We start from the raw sequence: 24,664 nt of genomic DNA, 5'->3' as shown, positions 1-24,664 counted from the left end.
TAATTCTTAATACTCTTTTTACATGCTCTAAGGTATCATGCTAAAACTAACTCATTTTACCGCATTTGCTCCCAAACAGAAGATTCATAAATCCATATTTTATTGTGAATTTGTCCAACAGAACGTTCCCATGAAATCCGAAACACGGTAAATTTTATTATATTCTAGACTTTCAGAATAGCTCGCTCAGCTGTACGTAATTGCAAGGAACTAAGTAGCATCATTAGACCTAGTTGGTCAGAAAAAATTCTGGTTTTTTAATCGTATTAATTGAAAGCAATTAATAAACGATTTTTCTCACATTTAACCTATTGATTACCTTTCTTTGCAAAGTTACTCAACCGTTTTGTTTGAATATGCTAAAATAAAAATTTGATAAATTGATTTTTAACCATTTTTTGAGAGAAACTTCAAACAGTGCGACTTTTAAATAAATTGATATATTCACCCAATTTATTCAATATCCAAACAAATTCATACAAATTTCATATTTACATATATTTTCATATTCTTGTCAAGAAAATTGCTTGAGACCCTCAAATATATCGACTCCATAAATCGATTCTAGGTTCGCTTTATTTGACTGAAAAATATTCCGCTCCAATTTTTCTGTCAGTTGGCTATAAATCCTGATTTGCTTCACAACGGATATTCACCCTAAGAATAACAAATAGATGAGACTCGATCATACATTATGGATCTTCCTCATAAAACAGGTCTGTTCATGTTCCCTGAAAGATGAATACTATCAACCGGGCAAGGAGAGGGTTTTAAACCTTTTTATCTGCCTACTTGTTGCTCCGGAGCATTTCCAATATTTTCTTGTGAGGGGCTTTTAAAATAAGTGCTGCATTCTACTTAAAAATTCACTTTTTTTAATTGTTTCATGGGTAAAAATATAAATAATCTAAGGTTTTAATTTTTTTTATTTACATTTGACGTTAAACTCTGTAAAATTTTTAATGAAACAAAACTAAGCTTTAATTAAAGATTACGGTTGCAGAGATGCTGGCATCGCAGAAATGATAGATACTTTTAAAAAATTAATTTTAATTCTCTTTAATTTTTTTATCACATGAACACAAAATCTTATTGACTGGGAATTATGCCTTTTAGAAATTATATTTATATATAAATATATATATATATATATATATATATATATATATATATATATATATATATATATATATATATATATATATATATATATATATATATATATATATATATATATATATATATATATATATATATATATATATATATATATATATATATATATATATTGAATATGGATGTATATTTCAGTGGTTAGTAATAACTGCTTTGTGACAAACGGGATCCAGAAAAATTTTCATTCAAATTCTTTTCCTAATGTTCTCTTCTTTTTTTAAAAGAAGAATAATTTTTTTCTATTTAAACTAAAGAAATTAAAAAAATTATTTTTATTAAATTTACTTCATTACTAGTACATTTTAATGCTTATTCCGTGTTCTTCTTAGAATAAATGTCTTGATATTTTTTTATAATTATAATTTAATTGTGAAGATATAATCAAGATGTTTTTAAGTCTTTTGTTAAGCTCTTGAAACATTCTGTGTCATCCTTTAGTAGTTAACACACTGCTTTATAAATAAGCTATTTTTTTTTGTTTTTCTAGTTTATATTATAGTTTTTTCTAGTGGCTATGGAGGCATTGTCTTAAAACCAATGGTAATGTTTAATTTTTCCATCTTTATATTCCTAATACTTGCAAGAAGGGTACACGAAGAGTCATGCGCAAATAAAGCTGAATTTCTATGAAGTTCGCTATTATAGGAAATTCTACCCATTTCACTTTAGTTGCAATGATATGAGTTATTGATAATGGGACAAAGGTTTGCAACCCAGAAAGTTTTTTAAAAAAAGGAAATGCAATTATGAATACGATTAGAAGAATCAAGATTAAGATATTTAAAAAAATGGCTTTCAATCAATTGATAGTTCAAAGTTCTAATAAGAGTTCCAAACCAGAAAATAAATTGTTTTTTTTCTAAAATTCTTGTAAAATGCAGAGTTATTCTGGTACGTAGAATTCATTAAAAAAACAATAAAATTTGTATTTCAATTTTCGATTCAATCTTTTACAGTCAATTCTTTTTTTTGTGTCATCTGGGAAACATATTCAGGGCTTAACATAAAAACTTTGAAATATAGAAAGGAAATTTTATGAATGTTTTCCAAACTAATATAAAAAATAAATAAATCCAGAAGCAAAAGATAATTTAACCCGATTTGCAATTGACAATTCGGCACTTTTTTTAGTGACAAATATATTCATATAACACATACTATTCAACACGATTAAAGAGTTCGTTATGTAGGTTTATGAATTTTAAAGTTTATAGTTTAGTAAGTACTCATTATAACAACGTGTACCACAATATAAGGTTTTTGAATCCTCATATGCAGCAAAAATTTACTTACGGCTTAAAATGGTGCTAGCTGAATAAAGCTTCTGTCCAAGTCGAGCAACAGTATTTAGATATCAATCTGGTTCCACGTAGCACCCATATTTAGGTTACAGTGACTTTAAGTCATGGTATCGTTTAATACACGTCAAAATTTCATATAGTGCAGCATATGCAAGGCTATTAGTATCCCTGAAAAAGAACGAAAACATAATGGTGGTAAAATCATTTCATCTCCAGCCTGTTTTCGCAAGGAATAAATTTCTGTCCTAAGTAGAATTTATTAGTTGTTAGTTAATTCGTTTTTACGTAATAACTTCTATTAGATCTTGGAAGGTATTGCTCGTTATTTCTTTTGAAAACAATATAAGTTTAAAAAGATTTTATTTACAGCTGTTTTTTCTCTTTCGGCCGCAGAAAAAAACGAACTTAAGTTGTCAATGAATGTCTATAAGGAGAGAAAAAGCGCTAATCATAAAAAAGGAACTTTTAGATTGAAATTACTGAATAAAAAGCATTGGACAATGTGGGCCAGGGAGGGCATGGAGTTTTCCACAATTTCGCGACAATTTGCATGATTGTGGCAACATGATCAGCACTGCACACCAGCTGGTTCTCATCGATCTGGAGCTGGGTGGAGTTCAAGCCACCACTGAGGATCGAACCCGAGCTTTTCCCAATGATGGACCTGTGCCCTAACCACTAAGTAATTACTATTAATTTAAAAACTATTAATTTAAAAAGCAAAATTTTTGGTTAAAACAACCTAATAGTTTAAATGAATATCTAATTAAACTCAATACGAGTGATGTAAAAATAAATCTTCTAGGCTGAAAATGACTAATAGCGTCAATGAATGCCTAATAAGAATAAAAAGGCTAAGAGGAAAATTCTATATTAAAACTATTTTATCTTGACAACAAATATCTAATAAGACTAAAAGCGATTAGTATAAAATTGAAACATCCGAATTAAAAATATGGTGTGAATAAATTCTTCATCAAAGTAAAAACGCTTAATATTAAAAAAAATGTTTGTGTTTAAAACTAATTCACTAACTTAAGCCGGTTACGAAATGTGTATGAGGTACAATAGTCGTCGCGTTTGTAATTTGCTTAGATTATGAATTGTCTATGAGGCGAGTTATTTCCAGAATGGATTTTTGAAGAATTAAAATCAGTTTGAAAACATGATAAAAGATCAATCATCATAGTAACGGTAACAATTAAAAACTCCTCCACTATAAAGCATGACTTATGAATTCCATATTCTTTATCTTTACTTAGAACTGAGATTTAAAAAAAATATAATAATAGTTTAGTTAATGAATTTGTAAAAAAAAACGAACTTATGTAGCGAAATTTGATGCTACAAACGAATTAAGTACATTAGCCAGCGAATGTTAGTTTTGAATTTCAATTCCTTTATAAACAATATGTTCCATAATATCTTTTTTCTTCTGAATGTCAGTATAGTTTCAATTAATCTTATCTTTTTATGTCAAGCTGGTTTTCATAAGGGAATGAGGGTATTTAATCTAATTGTATCAAGGAACTAATTTCAGTCACTGCAGTCATATTTTATTCAATATAAAAAAGCGAAACAAATATGTTGAAAAGAATTATTTTATTAATATTGTCAACCGATATTGTAGGAATTTATGGCACACCTGTTTATGATTACATGAATACCACCATGAATAAGAAGAATTGGGAGGTAAGGAAAATCTAAGATGAAATATTTTTTTTATCAGAAAAAAACAATAAAATGGAATTTTTATAAATGTTTTTATATGTTTTCAGGACACGAAAATCATAAAATTCATGAGTTTTTTTTTATTACTAAAAGTGAATCCTTCAAATGGTAAAAATAAGATAGTTTTTAAATTGAAACACAAGATAAGATTTGATTTCTTTTACCGCCTCTAGACTCGTTTGAAGTGGACTGTAACTTTACATATTCTTCTTCTCGTACTCATGTTTTCAAATTCAAAACAATACATATCACAACTTATTTATTACTATTAAGGATTCTATTATTAAAGTAATATTTGTAGTTTTGTATGCTTTCGCATGATACAACAGTATAAAAACTTAAAACACTTCAGGTATTTTTCTTAAAATTTTCCTTAAAATGCTGAATTTTCTTAAAGGTAAGAAATTGTAGTATTAAAAAATATGAGATATTAAATTGCATTCCTTTAGATTATATCAAACATGCATTTAACATATTTTTTTAAAAAATAATAGGAAATGAAAAAAATATTTAAAATCTGTTCTGTCTTAAAGTTTTTGAAAAACAATCCTAAATATTATAAAATTAGGTATAAATGACTTGATATGCAGTAGGAAAAAAACACAACGAGTTAAAAATGAAGATCGTAACTTTCAAATAATCTTTTAAATCTTCGTGGTATATTCTTAATGTATAAATAAATAAGACGATGAAAACGTAGAAGCCTTCTAATTTATCCAAGTTATGGTATTTTCTTACGAATGTTCTCAAATACTTTTATTAGTACACTGTGAAAAATAGTATGCATAAAACTATCAAAATGTGGTAAATTATGGTATTTCCGGCTCCATGGGAACGCCAAAATCTTGGCAATTTTTTCCAAATCACCGTTGTGCAGAATTTGGTGAAATTAAAAATAAAGTACTATTTTATCATTGTTAAAATCTGGAAAATTTGGTAAAACTTGGTAATTTTAACATGATACCATGGCATAAAACCAGTTATTTGATTTAACTTTTTTTTAATTTTTATATTAGTTTCTAAATGTGTGGTAATGACAAGTTAAATTGGAAAACTAGAATTTCCGATGAACCTTTACCACATGAAGGAAAAAATTACCAAATGAATGATTTAAATATCATATATTTTGGTCTCAGTAACCAGAATTTTTTTATTTTTTAATTTTTTATTTTTATTATAAATGTCATTTTTCTGCAGCATTGCAATTTTACCAGAAGCTTTTACGATAAAATTTAAAATAAAATATGGTTTTAAATTGCATGCTATAATTTGGTTATTGGGGTAAAGTTTAATAATTTTATCATGATTCCTAAGAGCATGACATAAAATCATTTATTTGATTAAATTTATTTTTAAGTTCTGTATTTTTTGCTGAATGTGCGAAATGTGAGGTAATCTGAAATTATAATATTGAAAATCAGAATTTCCTGTTAACCCTTGTCATATAAAGGGAAAAATTACCAAATGAATGGTTTAAATACAGCATAATTTTATTTGCAATAAAAAATTAAGTTTATTTTATTTTATTTTATTATATTTTATCTTTTTACTGGAAATGTAACTATAGAGTAAGGTATATTTTTCAGACTTTTTTTCTCCTTGCGTATCCTTGTCAAAAAATAAATTTTAACAATACACATCCTCTTTAGAACATTGAAGTGAATAAAACACAGAATTGCTTCAAAATCTAATGAATCACTGCTGAGGATGGTGGAACTAAAATCATCTAAACTCATTGATTGGTGCATTGATTGGTGAAGGAAGCAGATGAGATTTAAAAGGCAATTATTACAAACTCTTCTAACTTTCATCAATGGATCAAATTTGATTCAATGATTTTTAGCCCACCTTCCTCTCTATTGATTCCGCAGAGTTTGCTATCATGCTTATATTATTCAATAGAATACTCACTTTTACCTCACAAAATTTAAATTTTGCTCGATTTTAGAAAAGAATTTAAAAATATAAATTAAAGGTGGTGATTATGGAACATCTCTTATGGGGTAAAACTAAATTACCCACAAGTTCTATATTTTAAAGCATTTTACCGAATAAATTCTTTACAATTATTTTCCATATTACATGAGCTTATATCAGAAAAATGTTTTTTTAATAGTTAGAATTAAAAAAATACAGTAGTTTCTAATTAAATGGAAGCCAATAGTCATCTCATCAAATTGCTCGAACAACCGGAAAAACTAATTTTAGACTACTCAGATAAAAAGAATTTTTTAGAAAAAATGCTATCGTATTTTCTGATAAAAAATTAAAATATTTTGTATAGATCCTGATAGTATAGTATGTATTATAAAACTCTCATTAACAATTTTAAATAGCTGACTGTATCACACAAAGTGGAGATTTTTTTTCCTTACGACAAAAAATTAACCATAGAAGTTTTTTAGTTTTCTTTTTAAAGCCATCCAGTTACAATCTTTTCTATACAAATAATTGCTTCAAGTTTGAAACTTTTTGTAAGTTCTGAAAGTGTCTATTGTTGCCTTTAATGAATTCAACAGATTTTGAAAGCTAATTAATTGTTGCTGGGTATTTTTTTGGGTCAAACCAGTTATAATTTTTAATCGTTTTAAAGGATGCGGAGTTGTAAAAACTTGTGCAAATTGAAGAGATTTTTTGTGTGTTTTCTTCCTCAATTAATTATATTTTTTAAGGAAAAAAAGAGTATAATGAAATGTTTTGGAATAGCCATATTGATTAGTTTTAGAAGAACTGTATTCACTATTGCTATCTGCATTATAAATGTGTTAAAATTAGTACGAACTTTATATATTGGACTGCATATTTTTTGAATTTATTTGCCACTTTAAATTTATTAATTCACTTTCGTGTGCGAGTATATACATTGCTAAATTTCCGGATGAAATTATGGTGCATTTTTACGGAACATACCGGATATACCTGAATTTTTACAGTATTATTTACTGTAAAATCATTGAAACATTATATAAATAATCATTACTGTAAAGATTACGATATAAAATTTTTCGGAAAAAATTGGTTTTACAAATGCTCTACAAAATGTGCCAGTTTTTTCACTTCAATTAAATCTAGAATTTTTTACATTGATTTGAAATTAAGATGCCGATTTTTCTTTACTAGTTTATGCCCTCAAATCTCAACTGAAGTTTTTCTTGAATCCTGATGATAATACAATTTTCAATCGGTTTCTGGGTGGGAGAAACAGGATTTATCGCCATTTTATTCAACGTTAAATTGAATTTTTCTCATTTGTAATTTCAACTACTTTGCAACTAACTAGCCTTATTTTAATGTAAAACTGATAGCTATGATTCTAGAATTTTGGAGTTTTTTTCTTTTTAAAAATTTACTTTCAAATGAAATAATAACTATTTTCTGACAAAAGCAAACTAAAGCATTTAAATATGAAAAGAAGAAAGCAAGGGGGAACAAAATGGTTACAAAGAAGACATTAACAGATAAGATAATTTTTGTTAGTTTATTTTATTATTTTACTTCATTTTATTTTTATTATTTTATTATGTCATTTTGACTCAAACTAGTGTATTGCTTTGAGATAATTAAATTCAATTTAGTCTCTTATTTTGCATTTACTTATTAAAATTTGGTTATTAACTTTATTACAGTGTTTGGAAAGCTTCACTTTTAAAATAAAGAAATAATATAAATATGTACAATTCAACAGTACACGTTATTTTCTTCCGCTAGTTACACTCATGGAGACTGGAAAATGAAATTTAGAAGTTTCTTAAATAAATGTTTACAAATAATGCTAAATATCTTACTGCCCGATATCATATCAAATAAGGACCTCCCAACAATTTATATCCTATCGATTTATGAAGAAATCTAAAAATTATTGAGATGGCTAGATGTTTTGGAAAGTAAAAACTTTATTTTTTAATGTTTTTTTTTTTAAATTTTTCTTAATTATACTCAATCGATGCAATTTATCATAAAATTGCAAGTTTCTTCAAATTTTTGCATATTTTTTAAAATTTATGATTTTTTTAAAAATCATTTCATATTTAAATCGGAATTTTATTTCAGGCTGCTGACAATTCTGACCAGGACCAAACAAGTAGGTAACATGATGATATTAAAAAGCATTAAAATGTTTTCAGAGTACCTTTCAGGTGTTTCAATATGCATGCAAATTATTAATGCAAACAAATTATAACACCAAATTATTAAATATTCGTGTATTAATTCAATTATTTGAAAAAAAATATTTGACACATTTGGAATCCTGTTATTTTCTGGAATCAGTTATTTTAAAATGTTTTTTGGAAAGTAAACCAGTCCTTCCCCCACACGAAATTTAATTGCGACCTATGGAAGATATAATTAATCAGAAAAATTTTCATAATTATAATTTTGAAGCGTGATCATATCATAAAGCCTAGGAATCAGAAACAAAAGTTGTTTTTGTTGAGAAATACAGAAATATTGGAAAAGATTTCAAGGAAATAGTTTTCTTATAGCTTCTGCTGAACAATAATGCAATGAATTTTGTTGTTAGCAGTCATCAGTTAAACAAATTGAATGAATCCTGATTTCAAATACAATAATCTCCTATAATATACTTGTTATTGTTTTTAGAAATTCATAAGGTGAATAAATTATCACTGCTGTACTAATCTATTCATCTTATTGTCAGTCAGCCAGAAAAAAAGGCAGAAACTGATAATTTTGAAAGCCATAAGTTTTCACCAAAATGCAAGATCGGTATTTCGTCAAAAATTTCTAAGGCTCGGAGGGGTATATTATCACAGCGAATATATTTTTCAGATCTGACACTTATTTGCTATTACCTGTTTCGGTTTCTGAAAAATGATTGAAAAGACAAACTCAATGCTTCAAATGAAGAAAAAAGAAAAGAAAAAAATATGTCGAAAATAGCTTCAATTATTTGGCCGATAAAGATGAAAAATTCCCTGATCATGGAATCATGTTAATTACCAGCAAGATGACGGTGGTATTTGACTAAAATAGATGATTTATAATTCATTAAAAAGTAATACACAGTTAGAATAAACATCTTTTATTTCACCTCCAAAAAGGATAATGATTTTTTGTTTAGCCCATTACTTCTTTGCTGTCAATTTCAAAAATTTTGCGCATCCTGCCTTAGAAATTTATTTAATCTTAACTATGCATAATTTAAGCAAGGAATTAATTAGAAAAATATGTAAAAATATGTATAAAAGTTGTTTCTTTCTTTTGGTTTGGAACATGAAGGAATACAATGAAAGACTTTGAAAGAATATCAAATAAGAAATATCAAACATGAATGTCAATGTCAAATAATTTAACCACGCTTGTGCACATGTATTTGATATTAAGTCATATTTAAACTCAGTATACAACGCCTTGAAGCAAATTTACTTACGTATTTTTTTAAAATTAATATTTAGCGAGTAAATAAACATATTTTTTTCTGTATCATTTATTTGCTACAGCATTTTTGTAATAAGAAGATATATGTAGTTAGATATTGTCACAGTAAGTTAAGAAATGAAAAGTGCACACGTCATTTTGACTTAAACTAGCATATTGCTTTTAGATAATTAAATTCAATTTAGTCTCTTATTTTGCATTTAGTTGTTAGAAAATATTTATTTGATGGACCAGAAGAAGAAGATTACATTGATCCTATCGAAATTTCTGGGCAGTTTGAGGGAGATATTTTACTGAGAAGAATGCAGGTAAAACTGATTTGATCTTTATTCAAATTGGTAACGCATTGTAAATCAGTTCTTCGAACTGAGTTATTTTCATCCAAATAACAAAATTTATTTTCTAAATAAAATAAAATTTAATATATGCTAAATATCAATGAAAAAATTTGGACTGCTTTCAATCACGAAATAAAGTAAAGCTTGCTTTGATTAAAAAATAAAAGAAAAATATTTTAAAATAAATAAATTTTCTCTTTTTGTCTTCCATTAAAAGCTTCTTTTGATGATTTCTGTATTAAATAACGATTAATCTTTTTCAATCAAATTTACATTTTGTTAATAGCAAATATTTTCAGAGAGTTGTTTCTTTTTCAAAGCAAGTGTTATAGAATTTTAAATTTTTTTTAATATTTTGTATTAAAAGCAAATATCCTTTTAAAAATTTAATGCATTATAGTAAATGATAAAAAAAATGATAGCATGTTACTTATCGAGGCTTGCAATGGCTTATTTAGATTAATGATTAGAATTTTAAATTATTTAATATGTTATTTAACTTCACACTATAGTATGAGAACTCAGATTGTTAAACAAAAGCTATTTGGAACTTTAACTTTAAATTAATGATAGGGTAGAAACGCATAATCAATTTATAATTTATAGAATTTATAAATTGCAGAATTTAAAAATTTCTAACAGGAAAGAAATGCAATTCGAAGTGAAGATCTTAAATGGCCGGATGGACGAGTGCCTTACTCCATACCTTTGTTTTATGGTAATTCATTTTTACATTACCATATATTTGTATTTGTTTTCATGTGTTTGCAAATTTCATAAATTCAGGTAAACTATTCACACTATGTAGTTCTTATATTAAAATCAGGATCGAAATGTTGTTATTAATAGGCCTGCTTTAATATTTGTCTTAAAGAGAACTATTGAAATGCATTTTAAGCATATTTCATCATGGGTCCAAAAACGTTCCTCATTGCACTCGGTTCATTTTGATTGGCCAAAAAATATGACATGGTTTGAGAAGGTATTTTGCAAAATTGACCCAAATTTCTTTTTCTCTCATCAGCATAAAATTAATTACAGCTATTAAAGTATATTTTCCTCCTCTGAAAAATATTTTTCTTAATCCTTTATTCATCACATTTATCTGCTTATAAATATTGTTAATAAAGGATCAAGTTATTATTTGATTATTATCAATTTATCATTTTTTCTTAACATTATTGTTTGCTGTTATTACATTTTCGATTTAGATTATTATCGTAAATTAAAGACTTAAAACTAAAACTGATGTTCTTTTACTATAGGTAATTCTATAGTCTTACACACATTAGCATTATTAAACAAATGATAAATGTAGGTAACATGAAAAACCCTTTTGAAAATTTATATAATTTATTAGCCATTTTACATATACTAAACAATGAATAAATCATATTTTGTAATATGGTTTATAAAAACTGTGTCCTGTCAACTAATTAAACTAAAAGAACGATTTTTAAAGTCAAAAACATTTTTAGGAATTAACTTTTAGCCTTTTTAGTAAATAATCTTTTTAGCAAGAAGGCATTTTATGAGCTTTTATAGTATTCAAAAATTAAGTAAGATTTAGGAAAATTAGCATTTAGAATAGTTTAGAATATATAGTTTAGAATACGCATTTTGCGACGTAGAGGGAGAAATTTGTGGAAAGAGCGCAAATGAAAAGATATAGAGAGAAATAGCTCAATAGTCAATATGTGTCAAAATAGCTCCAACAGAAATAATAGTCGAATCGGATAACGTAATGTATACAAAACTGAAATATAAAATACTATTTATTTGAGCAAAACATATATAGAATACGCATTTTGTGATGTAGAGGGAGAAAAGTGTGCGAAGAGTGAAAATGAAAAAATGTGGAGAGAAATTGTTGATTACTGGTAGGATTTGATCCAAAAACCACCGGGGATGTAGTAGGAGGCTCGAACCACCATAGTTGTACACCACAGTCCAGGGCGAGTTAAGGAGCTTTAAAAAGTGACCGCCGCAAAGACACATCTTGAAATACAGTTTACACTTCCAAATACACAAAGGGTAGCAAATTGGAAAGTATGTCATGATGTGGCATTGCAGTGGCTATTATATAAAGCTTCCTAACTCATCCTGACGGACAGCGGTCCCTAAAATGGGACCGTTAGAAATAATGAGATCATCTAAAAACTGGCCTGCTTAGTTTTCCTATTAAACAAGTATATTGATCTAAGAAAAAAGTTTAAAAAATTTCATTTGATACCGAACGTTATAATAAGAATTTACGCATATTGTGTGCTTTTTTAAATATTTTTCTGAAAAGAAAACACGCTTTGTCAAAACAATCAATTTTAAATCATTTTCCAATATACTCTCAAATTAAAATAATTAAATAAAAGCTATTTTAAATACCCTCATATTTCATTATTGCTTAAAAGTTTCTAAGATATAGTGAAATAAGCAAAATATTAAGTTGAAATTACTTATATGAAGACTAAGCTTTTTGAACCATATTTTCCTAGTTGCAAATTTTTGTACCATTGAAATTGGAAGTAAGTACATTCAGATATGTTATTGCAACAGCCATTCTATAAAGCTTCATAACTCTGCTTGAAGTGGAGTGTGCAATTATGGTGATAAAAGTATCCAACTATGAACCCGGTGGTCCTTGGAACGAATCCTGCTGGTAGCCAATCAAAATTTGTCTCGCACGTTTCTCCCACCGCATTAATACTACACATTTGCTTAAAAATGAGTATATATTGTTTCAATTTTGAATACATGGACTTTGAAATTCGATTATCATTTGCTTTGGAGCAATTTTGACACATTTTTGCTCAATTCTGGGAGACCCTTTTTTACAGTGCAGTAACAAGTAACAATGTCAACGAATCTATGGTTGAAAATTTACTTATAAATATTTTTTCAGCCATAGATTACAAAATACATCATTAAACCAGTAAATTAGAATGACGAACTTCATTTTTAAAATATTTTTCTTTTTTTTTCTCCTCATTTGCAGGGAAACTTTGGGATATCATGTTATATACCGAAGAGCCATTACATTATGACCACCCTCCATCTATAACAATGGGCTCGCCCAGGTTTTCATGGTTTCTCGTCCATTAACAATATTTTCATGGGGCACATTAGGATCCATAATTCTCATAGAACAATCCCTGAGGTCTGTAAGCTACTTGAACATAGTTGCAGACCAGGTTCACCCGTTCAAGGCAACAATTTTTCTTGCGGGGGATGGTGTTTACCAACGGGATAATGCACCATGTCATAAAGGTCGAATCGCCATGGATTGGTTCGAGGAACATTCCAGTGACTTTCAAGTCATGTCTTGGCCCCCAAATTCACCTGACGTTAATCCAATAGAGCATTTGTGGTCCTACTTGGAAAACCGAATTCGTGCTGCCACGCTACCCCCTCGCAATGTGAGGAAATTGCAGGACCAGTTGGTGAGCGCTTGGTACCAGATACCTCAGACTACCTATCAGCACCTTGTGGAATCAATGCCACGGCGCTTGCTAGCAGTTTTAAGGGCTAAATGTGGTCCTACATGTTATTAGCAGGGTGGTCATAATGTAATGGCTTTTCGGTGTATATAAACTTCGGAAAAACATGTTATATATAAACTTTTTGAAAACATGTTATATATAAAATTTGGGAAAGCACGCTTTCCCCCTCCACTTTGAAAACAATTAATAATGAAAGAAACTGTTTTTCTCTGAAAGCCTAATTCTTGAAAAATTATTTTAAATTTTGAATCACTTTTTAAGTTTGACAAATTTTTATTAGAACTGTAAATTTAAAAATAATTTTGAATATCGGTAATTTATTTTTGTTGAAATCCATTTTACAGTATTAAATATATCATAAAATCTACTTTCTGTATCAGTACATGTTTGAAATTAATTTGTTTTACAACAAATATCCAATAAATGTTTGGAATTCTCAAACCTAAGAGCATTTGAAATAAAGATTTAATTTCTTTATCAAAAATTATTAAACAAAAATTATTCAATGTAAATTATTCACAGCGTAGAATTTTAAGAAGAAGTTTTTAATTAATTTAATTCTTCGGTTGCATTTCTAAATTAATCACCCAATATTTCGAAATCCTAACGATGCCCCGAAGTGGAGGATGAAATAAAGAAATTATTGTTTTTGCTTCTTCAAGCTTTAATAATATCGGGAAAAAGTTGAAAATAATTGATTTATTAGAAAAATACGAAAAAAAGCGTTAACAACTAAATACTATGTACTTTCAGGAGGTCTCAAATGATTTTCGTATCTGTTTTTCTTTTTTATACACCAGACGGATCATTGCTTTTTAATCTATAAGTGATATTGACTCCTCTACAAATGCCCAAGGGTCAAAACTTTGAAAGCAAAGATTTTAGAGGTAGAAGTACTCATCGTTTTTCCCCCTAGCTTTGAAAACTAAGAAAAACTGCCCACTTTTCACGAGTTTGAAACAGCTTCCTATGTTTTTCGAAATTCTTTCGAAAACCCAAGAAAAATAAAAAAATAATAATTTAGATGCTTTAAGCTCGAAGCAACGATTTAAATTTACACTATACACTCTATCTTTCTAAAAAGAGATACCTGATTTTAAAACTCTAAGTTTAAATATTTAAAAAGAAATCGAAATTTTGGGAGATTTTCTTTTCACTAGCTGAAAATTACTAAAGTCAATGAATATTTCACTATTTTTGAAAATTTGTAGACTGTGAATATTAAGCAGCTAGTTGCTAGTTTAAAACACTTCTAGGGTGCTTACATCTTTTATTAGTTCATTGTAAATATTTTTACCAATTTTCATTGATTATCACGTGCTGAGAAAATATTTTCATGCAATTTATTTTTATTGCGTTAAATGTTCTTTTATGAGGTGTGTTTCATAGAGAAAAAAGGTTTAATTTTAATTAAAAAAGTTTTCAAAATCTTCATTTATGGTATTTGACTATAGATATTTTTAAATCGCCCAATTACAGTTTATTAATAAATATCCTTAAATCAATTTATAAGCTAATTGGTATGAAATCTAAATATTTATTTTAATTTTAATATAGATAATGTCAAGACTTTTATAAGAGTTCATAAGTCTGACTTTAGCAAGAAAAATTATGTAGTAATGAAACATGCAACGCCAATATCAAAAAAGTCGCTTGAGAATTTTATTCTTATGCGAAATTATTTTAGAACAGAGCGAGATTATATAGCTGTATATTGTTCTGGATGTACTTAATGTCGTTTAATTAATGAATATATTTTTTAATCGTCTTTTCTATTTTCCGACTGCACTAAGTCACATTTTCAATTAATGCATTGATGATAATTCTGCTAGTTTTAACACCTGACTACTGAGTCAGATAACGCTATTTTATTACAAATATGGTAGTAGTTTACAATTGAGAGTTCCCTCTCATTTTTGGCTATTTGCGAATAAACGAATATATGCGCAAATGAATTAAGAACCAATCACATAAAGTCAAATAAAAGTTACGTTAACCCGAAGGTGACGTCATTGAAAGCTAAGATCGCAAAGTATGGAAACCAGAAATGGGATTTCAGAAAAACTGAACGAAAATTATCGCTAAATGAAGGGTCACTCGATTTTACACAGGAGCCAAAATGTCTTAACTATTTAATATTCTGGCTGATAAATTTCACGGACTTTTCTTTATATTATATAGGAGTTAGGGGTCGCATTATGATTGCCCTTGCTGTGAGTGAATTTTCACGCAACACTTGCATTCGATTTGTACCAAGAACAAATGAAACAGATTACGTAGCTGTTTTCAGAGGAGGTGGGTAAGTACAAAATTTGTGTATGTCTTACACACGATTAAATTGCATCTTCTCTTAAGTAACTATTTTTTACGATTTATAAGGAATGAAGTTGGAGTGTTATTTGCGAAACATGCTTATTACTTTCATGTAAATGTGTCCAAGAACAAGATAATGTAAAAATAGTTTTATTTGATTTATTTCAGTTTCAGAGATTGAGATATTCGCAATATTGTTGAAACTTTTTGGGTGAAAATACAGGCATTATAGTTTTACTGCAAACATTGTAAACATTGATGAAAGAGCAATTGTTGAATAACATTGTAGTTGATACGATTCTATGCAGTATATACTCTGACTGCAGCCAACTTTCCTCAGATTTTGGTTTCCTTTTCTGTTTTTCCTAGTTTAAATATCAATTTGGAAACATTTAAATGCATGTATTTTTAAATAAAATATTCTAAAAATATCTACAATAAATGAAGTGATTATGATATACCTTTTTTAAAACATTAGTACAAACTATATCGATACATTTTTGCTACCTTTAATCACCGACTTTTAATGTTGTGGGTTTTTCATATAATGCGTAAATAAACTTAAAATTTGATAGCTAAAAGTACCTGCTCTCAAATAGCTAGTATATTTTATTCAAAATTCAATATTTACTGTGAAAGACGTTCTTGATCTCTGATGACGCAAATGCAGTTGTTAAGCGCAAACATTTCAAGCAAACATTCAAAATATCCTATTTTCAGATCTTTACTGTCCTAGAAACTTCTCAACAGCAATGGCAAGATTACGGGCCATTTCAAGGACTTAAAGATTTCTTCAGACGAGGTCTTCTATACCCCATAGACAGACCTCGCCTCCAAACCCAATTAACACTAGAACACATTTTCATTTGTTAAGCCATTCTGTATCCACTTTTTGAACTCGACTCCCCACCAGGAGACATTTAATATAGTCTCCAGGAGCCAAAACTTATCCATACTTTTGGCAATATTTAACATTGCCATAAGCAAGAAAACAACAACAATATAATGCAGTTTTAATTATTAATAAGAAAATATGAAGTAGTTACCATCATATAATAAAACTAATGGCGAAAAAATTTATTTTATATATACTGTAATATACATACTAATAAAAAAAATAATAAAATTAAGTTTCAGTTTACTTCAAAATATTAAACAAATTTTTAATTTGGAATAGTTTACGTCTTATTTTCATATGATGAACTATCTTAACCATATTAATTTGAAAAATACTAAATTAAATGTTTTTCATATTTTAGATGTTATTCTATGGTTGGGCGAATGGGTGGAAAACAAGAACTGTCATTGGCTAATGCTTGTGATCAAGTTGGAATCGTCATTCACGAATTTATGCATGCCATAGGCTTCTGGCATGAACAAAGTAGATTAGATAGAGATGACTATGTGACTATAAGATGGGAAAATATTGCTTCTGGTTTGTATACATAAGTTAGAAAGTTACTTTATTTTGCTTGATTTTCATACAGCATCCATTACTTAGTAAAGTTACTCTAGATTAATTATCAATTAATTAACAAAAATGAATAAAATTTACAATCGATTAAAGATTAATAATTACCTAGTGAATTTGACAAATATCAAATAATTAATAAAATTATCTTTTGTGCATATAAAGTTTGTTATTAGAAAAATAAATTTTAAATAAATTTAGTTTAAATAATTTTAGTTAAATAAATTTAGTTTAAATAGATTTAGTTTAAATAATTTTAGTTAAATAAATTTAGTTTAAATAACTTTAGTTTAAATAAATTTTAAATAAATTTTAATAAGTTTTAAATAAATTTTAATAAATTTTAAATAAATTTTAATACATTTTAAATAAATTTTAATAAATTTTAAATAAAATAAATTTTAAATAAATTTAGTTTTTCAATATACATTGTACGAAATTCCAGTTCAAATTACCGTAAAAAAACAGCATTGAGAGTGCCGATATTTTTTATTGTAAAATTCATTTTTTTACGGGAACTTACGAAACAAAAAAAAATCTGATATACAACAATTTTTACTGTTATAATTACCGTAAAATCATTGATTCACTCTAATTAAATTAATATTACTATAAATACAACGGTATATTATTTCACGAAAGCTGGATTTTACGCATGAGTTACCCAAAGTGTACTTACAGTACTTAAACCGTAAGTTGATACGGAATTTTCTACAGTGTTGGACGTTTTATAAGATTTGAATACATTATTCAAAATATGTCTAGTTAAATCTATCGGAAGTAAAGCAGGGATGGATTTTGCTTTGATTTCCATTATAGATAGTAGATAATTAGGCTTAAATGTCTTTTTTATATAAGATATGCATGTATTACAGATTTATTCAAAACAGGCAAACTTTTACAAAAAAAAAAAATATCCATCATGGATTTTTCTCTGATTTCCGTTAGAGATAGAGTGTATTTCGAAAAAACACTTTTTCAAGATATTTCTGTATAATCAATGCAATTTTAAGGTACAATTTGTTTCATGAAGGCATATAGATACAGCATTATTATTATTTTTATTTTAGCTTCAGAAATATATTTAAAGAAAGTAAATAGTTTTGGAAATTGAAATTCATATAATCACAAAAAGAAAAGTTTTAATAAATTACTTGACTATAATTTCAGGCACAGAAGGAAATTTCCAAAAGTATGACTCATACATTCAGCAAACGCTAGATGAAGAATATGATTATTCATCAGTCTTGCATTACAGCAGAAGAGCATTCAGTAAGAATGGGAGAAATACCATAGAACCAAAGAATATAGTTGGGACTTTTATGATTGGACAAAGATTCGGATTCAGCCAAACTGATGTGCGCAAAATAAATAAGCTCTATAACTGTACAAACTATTTGTAAATTGATATGGATAAGGGAATTCAGATGTTCGATCTGACTCTTTGTAAAAATGAATAAGTTTGACTTTTTCTCGAAAAATATTCAATTTTTAAAATAATACTGTTTTTTCCCCTTCTTCTTGTTACGTTTATTATCCAAATGCTATGTTGAAAAATACTATCCTTTAAAAAAAAGTTATTTTCATAAAATATTATGTTAACAGCTTATTCATCACTGTTAAATTTAAGTTTGATTCCTCTACAGCTAGAGTTAGAAATTGGTTCAATATGTAAAAATTCAGAAAAGTCACATTTTTTTCAAAGAAAATTATTATCGTTTGGAATTTTATTTCTTTTTTACCTAATCACTTGAAAAACTGCAACCCCTAAAAAATTGGTTCATGTGCAAGTTTATAGTTTGCTTCAGATTTTTAATGGCATTCATTTAGGTGAAACAAATTTATCAAAGTGGCAATAATTTTTTTAAAAAAAAGTTTTTATACATTTTTTAAATAGAATATAAATATTTGCACGTTCTAAATTCAAGACAAAATTAAGAGAAAATATAAAGAGTGTTCTGTAAAGTGCTAAATTTATTTATGTTTTTTAATCTTGATTGAAAATTCCGATAAAAATGCCTACACGATCGGTGTTGCAAATTATTATTTAAAAGAGAAAAAAATATAACTATTGAAAACTGACGAATCCCCTAATAAAGAAAACGGATATACGGTTCATCAAAACTTGTTTGGTCGCAGGCACAGTGACCAGTTTCGTGGCCAAAATATTTCGATAAAATTTGTTTCAAAATTTGGGGGGTTTTATTTAGGGTTTTTTATGTGCAGTTAAAGTGAATTCATAGTTGTAATTTTGAAATACACTAAAAATACCCAAAAAAACAAAATGGTGGCTGAAGTATAGCGAGCAAAAGTGAAAAAAATAATACAGTACGTTTAAATAATTAAATATAGTAATGAAAATATAATAATTTTCGTAATTTTATATTAAAAATGAAAAGCAAATTATATTTCCGAAGTAATATTACAAAACAACGCGAAAACATGAAAAAAAATATATTTTTTGTTTTTTTGACTTAAATTCTGTTTATTGCAGGATGGTTAGTTGAATCAGATTTTTATTTGTCACCATTAATGTCAATAATCTGATTACTAAACTGTACGCTACTATTAAACTGTGCGTGATGTTTTGAACCACTGTTTATTAGAAATCATCTTGCACTATGAGTTCTTACTTTAAGCTATAATAAACAATCATTATCGTGCTAATAAAAAAAAACCTAAGTCATATTTCAATTTTTATTTCTGTAATAATTATTTAACTACAGTGATTATATAATAAATATTATTATAAAAATTACAGTATGTCAGATTTTTCATTCCATGGAATTTTCAGTAAAAATTGTTTCTACGGTAAAAAGTACCGGCACCCAGGATGCTGGTATGCCAGGATGCCTAACACTTTAGGATTTCCGTAACAGTAAACTAATCAAAAAATGCCTATTGTAATCTAGTCATATTAATTTTCTGGAAAGAGTTTCAGGAGTTTTTCTGATATAATTAAAAATGCATCTTTAGAGGAGCTATGATGGCAAATATAAAACATTAAAATGGTCTCAGCTGATTACTTCAAATCAGTTTTAATGACTGAACTTCAGAACGGATGTCAAATGTGCACAGTTCACCCAAAAGGAAATCAAAAAATCTTTACCGATTCCTTATTTTGAAAGATAGAATGTGCAACGGTAGTTTTAATTCGTTGCATTTTAACTTCGGAAGCGCGTAATTGAAGAATAAATTTGAAGCTTAAATAAAGCTTGCTTAACCAAATTCATATTTTAACGAAAGTGATTTTTCATATATATGCACATTTAATAGCTTCAATATGAGACATCAGAATCATTAAATGGCTGTAGCTGATATCGGTTTTAGTATCTGAGTTTTAATACTGCTGTTTAAAATGGAAAACAAAAACATTTTTTACGATGTGTGAGATTAACTTAAAAGGAAAAAGGTTTTAATAAAAAAAATGAAAGAAGAAAATTATTAATTAGAAGAAAATTAGTAAATAAAATATTCCCATATTTTATTTACTTACGTCGAATGAGTTTTCAAAAATTATAGTTATTTACATAATATAAATATAACACTTTATATACAGTAGATTGTATATTGTAGTATTACTGAAAAATAAACATTAATCCATCTGTCAATGTATGTATTAGTATACTATGAAATCAGCTTAACTATGAATCAACTAAACTATGAAATCAACTTAAACCAGCTTATACTGTAAAATCAGGAAATAAAAATAATCGATATTTATCAACACTACACAATTATAGATAAAACTGAGAGATATGTATCGGCAGAATTAATTAAGCTGAAATCATACCATTTTTTAATTTGTTGTTACTTGTTGCCCTTCTGAGCAACTTTACGGTATTAGATGAATTAAACTTGTTTTTAGTAGATCATAAAATAAAGAGTAACTCTATTCAGTAAAGTTTGTCATGATGCAATTCTCCTAAATGAATTAGTATCATTTCTAACTTAATTTTGTTTTTTGATGCATATCTCATTTTTTCACTTCAATTAGTATTTACTAGGAGGCTCCGCCCCCTGCTCGCTAACGCTCGCCAACCTCCTATGTGGTTCACGCCGTGAACCATGGCTCGCTGCGCTCGCTCGCCAATGAACACAATGTCCTAGCACAAAGACATAATATATTATCATCAAAGACATAGTATTTTATCATCAAAGACATAGTATTGTACTTATGTCGAAAAATTCTACCAATGTTCTTATTGGCTTTTAAAAAAGTATATTAGCTATTTAGATTGTACATGGTGAAAAAATCAAAACACTAGCTAAGTAAGAAACCTATTAGCGAAATAAATTATCAAATATTGCTTCACTAATATTCTGCATTTTAAAGCGTGAAAATTCAATGCATAAATAAACGCGAAATATAAAAAAATTCAATGCATTCAATACAAACACTTAAACGTTTTTTAGACGTTAAGGTAGCTCCCAGTAGAAAAATATCAATTCAACAGCGGCCTTTTAAAGCATTCTCACTTCAATTAATTAATTAATTCCTAATTGAGTTTAAATTAAATATTGTCATGTTTTTAGTGCATGAATCTGAATTGAACAACCTGATAATGCTCACTCTGGTTATTGTTATCTGGTTGCTCACTACGTGCTCTTGCGCGCCGAATCCAATCAATTAAAAATGAAAACTGTTGCCAGCGCGAGAAAAGAAATATCATTGGTTTTATTGATACATACATACGTACGTATTAGCGTTTTATATAATATAGATTCCTAAAATTATTTAGTCATCATTAGTGTCAATAATACAATAGCAACTTTTGCGTTTTTCCAAATGAATTAGTGCCATTTTTCCATTTATTTCGCGTTTTGGTACAAATTTTTTTTGAAATAGTATTTATTAACAGACATGTCAGGGCATTATTTTCATAAAAATAGTAAAGCGATTTACTATATTTCCTTCAACAGAACTATTACCATCTCTCTATTATCTGTATTTTTTTAGTACATAGTTTATTTATTTTTCTTCTGTTTCAATCAGTACCTATAACCAAAATTACTCAAGTGTCATTGACGTCAATATCTGTCCCGTAGTTTGGTGAATTTTTACTCTTATTTCGGTGATTTTTTTTCCCATTTCAATTAACTTTTTGGAATAGTTTAGTTTTATAGAAGTACGTTTAAAAAGCCTAACCATAGTTTCAAATATTTCAAGAAGTAGCCTAAATAATAAGGGGCAATTTGGTGACTTAGTTTGCCTATCTATGCTACCGCTTTCACGTTGAGCATTAAGTTTATCTAACATAACTAATAAAAATAATTTAATATTTAAGAACCGGAAATAAAGTCCTTTTTTGAATGAGGAGAGCTTTAAGCTAGAAAACAACACTGATGTTACCTTTAAAATATTTGATACGATAGAATCATTTATAGTTTAATTGAAAGTTTGCCCTCTAGCCTTGCTCAAGGTCCCTTTAGAGCAGAGGTCGCCAAAGTGGTCTATATAGACCCCCAGGGGTTTATTTAACAAAAGCGGGGTTCGATCTGAGCCAGGGGGGTGAATGGGGGTCGATCCGAATCGGAAGGGTCGATTGTGGGTCGAAAAAAAAAACAGTTCTCAATACGCAAGTAACACATACCTAAGTAAATATGTAAAATTTGTGAATTTTTTTTCATAATTGACTCAATATCAGTTTCTTTATAAAACATAAATTAATAAACGTATATTTATTGGGGTGAAACAAGTATTTACGTACCACCGCGCAGTGGCACTCAGCGCAGTTTATAAGTCATATGCATATGTGCGCTTGTCCAAATATCACGTGTGACGAACATTGACATTACAAATGCAAATATCATACGCAGTTTCAGGTATCTTTGCAAACTATGTTGAATATTTGCAGTGTCATTATTAAAACTTTTATAGTTTTGGATAATTAGTTATTGTTTCGATAAAACCATTCGTTTAGTTTAGATATCAATTTCAATTATCAATGCACAATAAAGAAGGTAAGCATTAATAATATGGATTAGTACAGCCCGCGAAAAAACTATAGCACACTTTGTATTTTTTTACGAAAATTACAAAATTGACCAAGTTTGACGAAAATTAAAATTGACCAATTTTGAACCCAATATAGTGAACCTAGCAAAAAAACACCAGGCACACCCATCTCATTGATCAAGAAGTAGTAAATCTTTAGTTACTTTACTTTTTATATCTACTTATGCATAGTTACTTATTATTTAATAATAAGGCATTTAAATTTCAATATTAATATATTTTTCATAAAACTATTGTTACACAATGTACTATTACTTTAAATGTTTAAAATCATGAACAACACAGTATCTAATAGAGTTTTATTTTAATTAACAGAAAATTACTTTTGTGGGGGTCGATGGAGATTTCGAAAAATTATATAGGGGTCGATGATCAAAAAAGTTTGGCGATCTCTGCTCTAGAGCGAAGGTTTGAGCGATTTTAAGGATCGGCGGCTAAAATTGCACCTCTCATCTGCCGTCCGAATTTCAGATCGCAAACTCAAGTATTTCTGGACTTATAAAAGAAAAACACCTTGCATCTACAAAGTCTTACTTTAATTTATATATGATCGAAAGGTATTACGGTATAAAAATGTTTAAAGTGATAAATTTCTAGTTGAATGCCATTTTAATTTAGTTTTCTTATGCATTTATTAGACTTATTGTAATAAGATAATAGAAAAAACAACAACATTTTTTTCGCAAAAAGTTCATTGTAGCGAACTATTTATTAAGTTTTCTTTATCAGATAATTCAGTTATTAAATTTCTCTTTTAACTCATCAAAAAGATAAACACAATGACAAAATTTCAATTAAAATTATTTGCATATTTTCCTTTATTCTTTTGAAATGTTTATCAATTTCATCTTTTTATTCTCAAGTTAATTGATGTTTGGTACCAGTTGAAAGTAAATCACGAAATATTTGCTGACTATTTTATAATATTTTAATTTCTTTATTATTAGAAATAACAATAGATTGTTTCCTTTGAAACTGTGATTGATTTTTAACGTTTCATCCTTGTTCTATAAGTATCTTTTTATATTTACATATTTTTAAACTAGGCGAGATTATTTCTAACATTATAAGCGTGCACTTACATGTATATACAGTAGCATCTGAGCAAAAAAAATATAATTTTGAATAATTTTTCTTCTAATTCTCTGATTTTAACACACTCAGTGCCAATAATAGTATAAAGATCGTTCATTTAGAAATAATTCCACGCAAAAATTTATTTTCCTACATTACTGTTTAATTATTTGATTAAAAAATATTCATAAAATATTTGAATTTATCTATGCAAAATTTTACATCACTTTAAACTATGTAATATCCGTGTCTGCAAGCAAATCGAATCGCGATATCAGAAATGACAAAGAATAAAAATTCAGAAAACTGAATAATTTCGAGTAAAAACCTAATAAGCTAAATTC

At 27.7% G+C, this 24,664-nt stretch overlaps 1 protein-coding gene across 1 annotated transcript; it reads left to right on the top strand.

Annotated features, from left to right (window-relative positions):
* The first annotated feature begins 694 nt into the window (after nucleotides 1-694).
* Nucleotides 695-19,073, top strand: LOC107442748 (zinc metalloproteinase nas-4-like). Its single transcript, XM_087152772.1, has 6 exons — nucleotides 695-716; nucleotides 9,813-9,916; nucleotides 10,589-10,664; nucleotides 15,625-15,742; nucleotides 17,016-17,191; nucleotides 18,398-19,073. The coding sequence occupies exons 1-6, from the start codon at nucleotides 695-697 to the stop codon at nucleotides 18,628-18,630; spliced, it is 729 nt and encodes a 242-aa protein (XP_087008898.1). The 3' UTR covers nucleotides 18,631-19,073.
* Nucleotides 19,074-24,664: the final 5,591 nt, after the last annotated feature.

This window comes from Parasteatoda tepidariorum, chromosome 10 (assembly GCF_982258835.1).
Source record: "Parasteatoda tepidariorum strain Cologne lab strain chromosome 10, Ptep-v5.0, whole genome shotgun sequence".
Classification (NCBI taxonomy): Eukaryota; Metazoa; Arthropoda; class Arachnida; order Araneae; family Theridiidae; genus Parasteatoda; species Parasteatoda tepidariorum.
This window is presented reverse-complemented; position numbering and strand designations above follow the sequence as displayed.